Source organism: Dendrobium catenatum, unplaced genomic scaffold (assembly GCF_001605985.2).
Source record: "Dendrobium catenatum unplaced genomic scaffold, ASM160598v2 fragScaff_scaffold_1465, whole genome shotgun sequence".
In the NCBI taxonomy this organism is placed as follows: Eukaryota; Viridiplantae; Streptophyta; class Magnoliopsida; order Asparagales; family Orchidaceae; genus Dendrobium; species Dendrobium catenatum.
In genome coordinates this window covers 1-1,421 of record NW_021319927.1, presented here as the reverse complement: position 1 = coordinate 1,421, position 1,421 = coordinate 1, and the positions used below count along the sequence as shown (strand labels likewise).

The window sequence follows — 1,421 nt, the reverse complement described above, 5'->3', positions numbered from 1 at the left end:
TGAAGCTTGATTCGACATGATCTCCCTCATTTTACGACGAATCAGGCAGTGGTAGCTGAAGCAGCAGTTGCAAGGCGCCTTCTGGCCTCCTGAATGATGGATAGTTTAATGCCTTTGCCCTTGGGAAGGGAAATCCATGGCTTTGTGCCCTTTCCAATAGTGAAGACGTTGCCAAGGCGAGTAGCAAAGTATTGCCCTGAAGCATCCTGGACGTGAATTGTCTCAAAGGTTCCCTTATGCTTCTCCCTGTTCTTGATCACTCCAACACGACCTCTGTTCCTTCCACCAGTAACCATCACAACATTGCCGACATCAAATTTGATGAATTCGACTATCTTATTAGCCTCGAGGTGGAGCGTTATGGTGTCGTTAGCCTTGATGAGAGGATCAGGGTAGCGAATTGTTCGTCCATCATAAGTGTTAAGATATGGGATGCCTTTCTGTCCAAATTGGACAGAACGGACCTTGCAGAGCTTGAACTTTGCCTCTTCATCCCTAATTGAGTGTAGATGAAAACGCCCCTTAGTGTCATAAAGAAGCCGAAAATTTTCATTAGTTTTTGGGATTTGGACAACATCCATAAACCCCGCAGGATAGGTCTTATCTGTCCTGACCTTGCCGTCCACCATCACATGTCGCTGCATCAATATAACAATGACTTCACGATAAGTGAGAGCATATTTCAGCCTGTTCCTTAATATAAGTATTAAGGGGCAAACACTCTCTAGCTTTATGAGGACAGAGGATGGTTTTGGGGCAAAAGCAACACCAAGCTTATCAAGCATCCATTGCTTGGGGGCATTGAGCCTCTTGAGATGTTTCTTCAATCCCCTAGCCATATCTGATCAGGTTTTTCCCACTGGAGAAGAAGCCGCACCACAACACCAAGTCGAACAAGTCTGCCTTCTCCTCCCCTGCCGCCTGCAGCAATTAGAGCGATGGTGGAAAGAAGACTGGGAAAAGGTGCAACATTAAGCTACAAGGAGAAGAACGAGCTAGAGAGGTTAATTATGCGTTCAAAGAGAAAAATTGACGAGGGGTTTTTTTATAGGTGCCAAAGAGGATAACTGTTCAGCTACAAATTAGAGGAGTCATCATTAAATATGGATGGATGCCAAAGAGGGTAATTGTTCAGCTACAAATTAGAGGAGTAGTCTGTTAGACCAGTCCTCTTTGGACCGGTCCAGCCGGCCTAAGCCATTGGGCCGGCTCGGGTTGTCTACACACGACGGAAGCAGGCGGAAAACAGAGGGGAGCCGGCTGGATTTTGAGGAGTGTTTTGGGTGGGGTTCACTTGTTTTTGAATTGGTTTCTTGGAGCAAAAAGATGTGGGATCAAGGGCAATTAGGTCCTTTTAGGTTAATTTTGAATTGTATGCATTAAGTAAGGAGAAAAGGAGAGATTAGGGTTATGTTGAATTT

General features: G+C 45.2%; 1 protein-coding gene across 1 annotated transcript; it reads right to left on the bottom strand.

The window, feature by feature from the left end:
- Positions 1 to 41: 41 nt before the first annotated feature.
- On the bottom strand, positions 42 to 916 carry LOC110110916 (40S ribosomal protein S4-3-like). Its single transcript, XM_020842577.2, has one exon. The coding sequence runs from the start codon at positions 837 to 839 to the stop codon at positions 42 to 44; it is 798 nt and encodes a 265-aa protein (XP_020698236.1). The 5' UTR covers positions 840 to 916.
- Between the last annotated feature and the right edge of the window lie 505 nt (positions 917 to 1,421).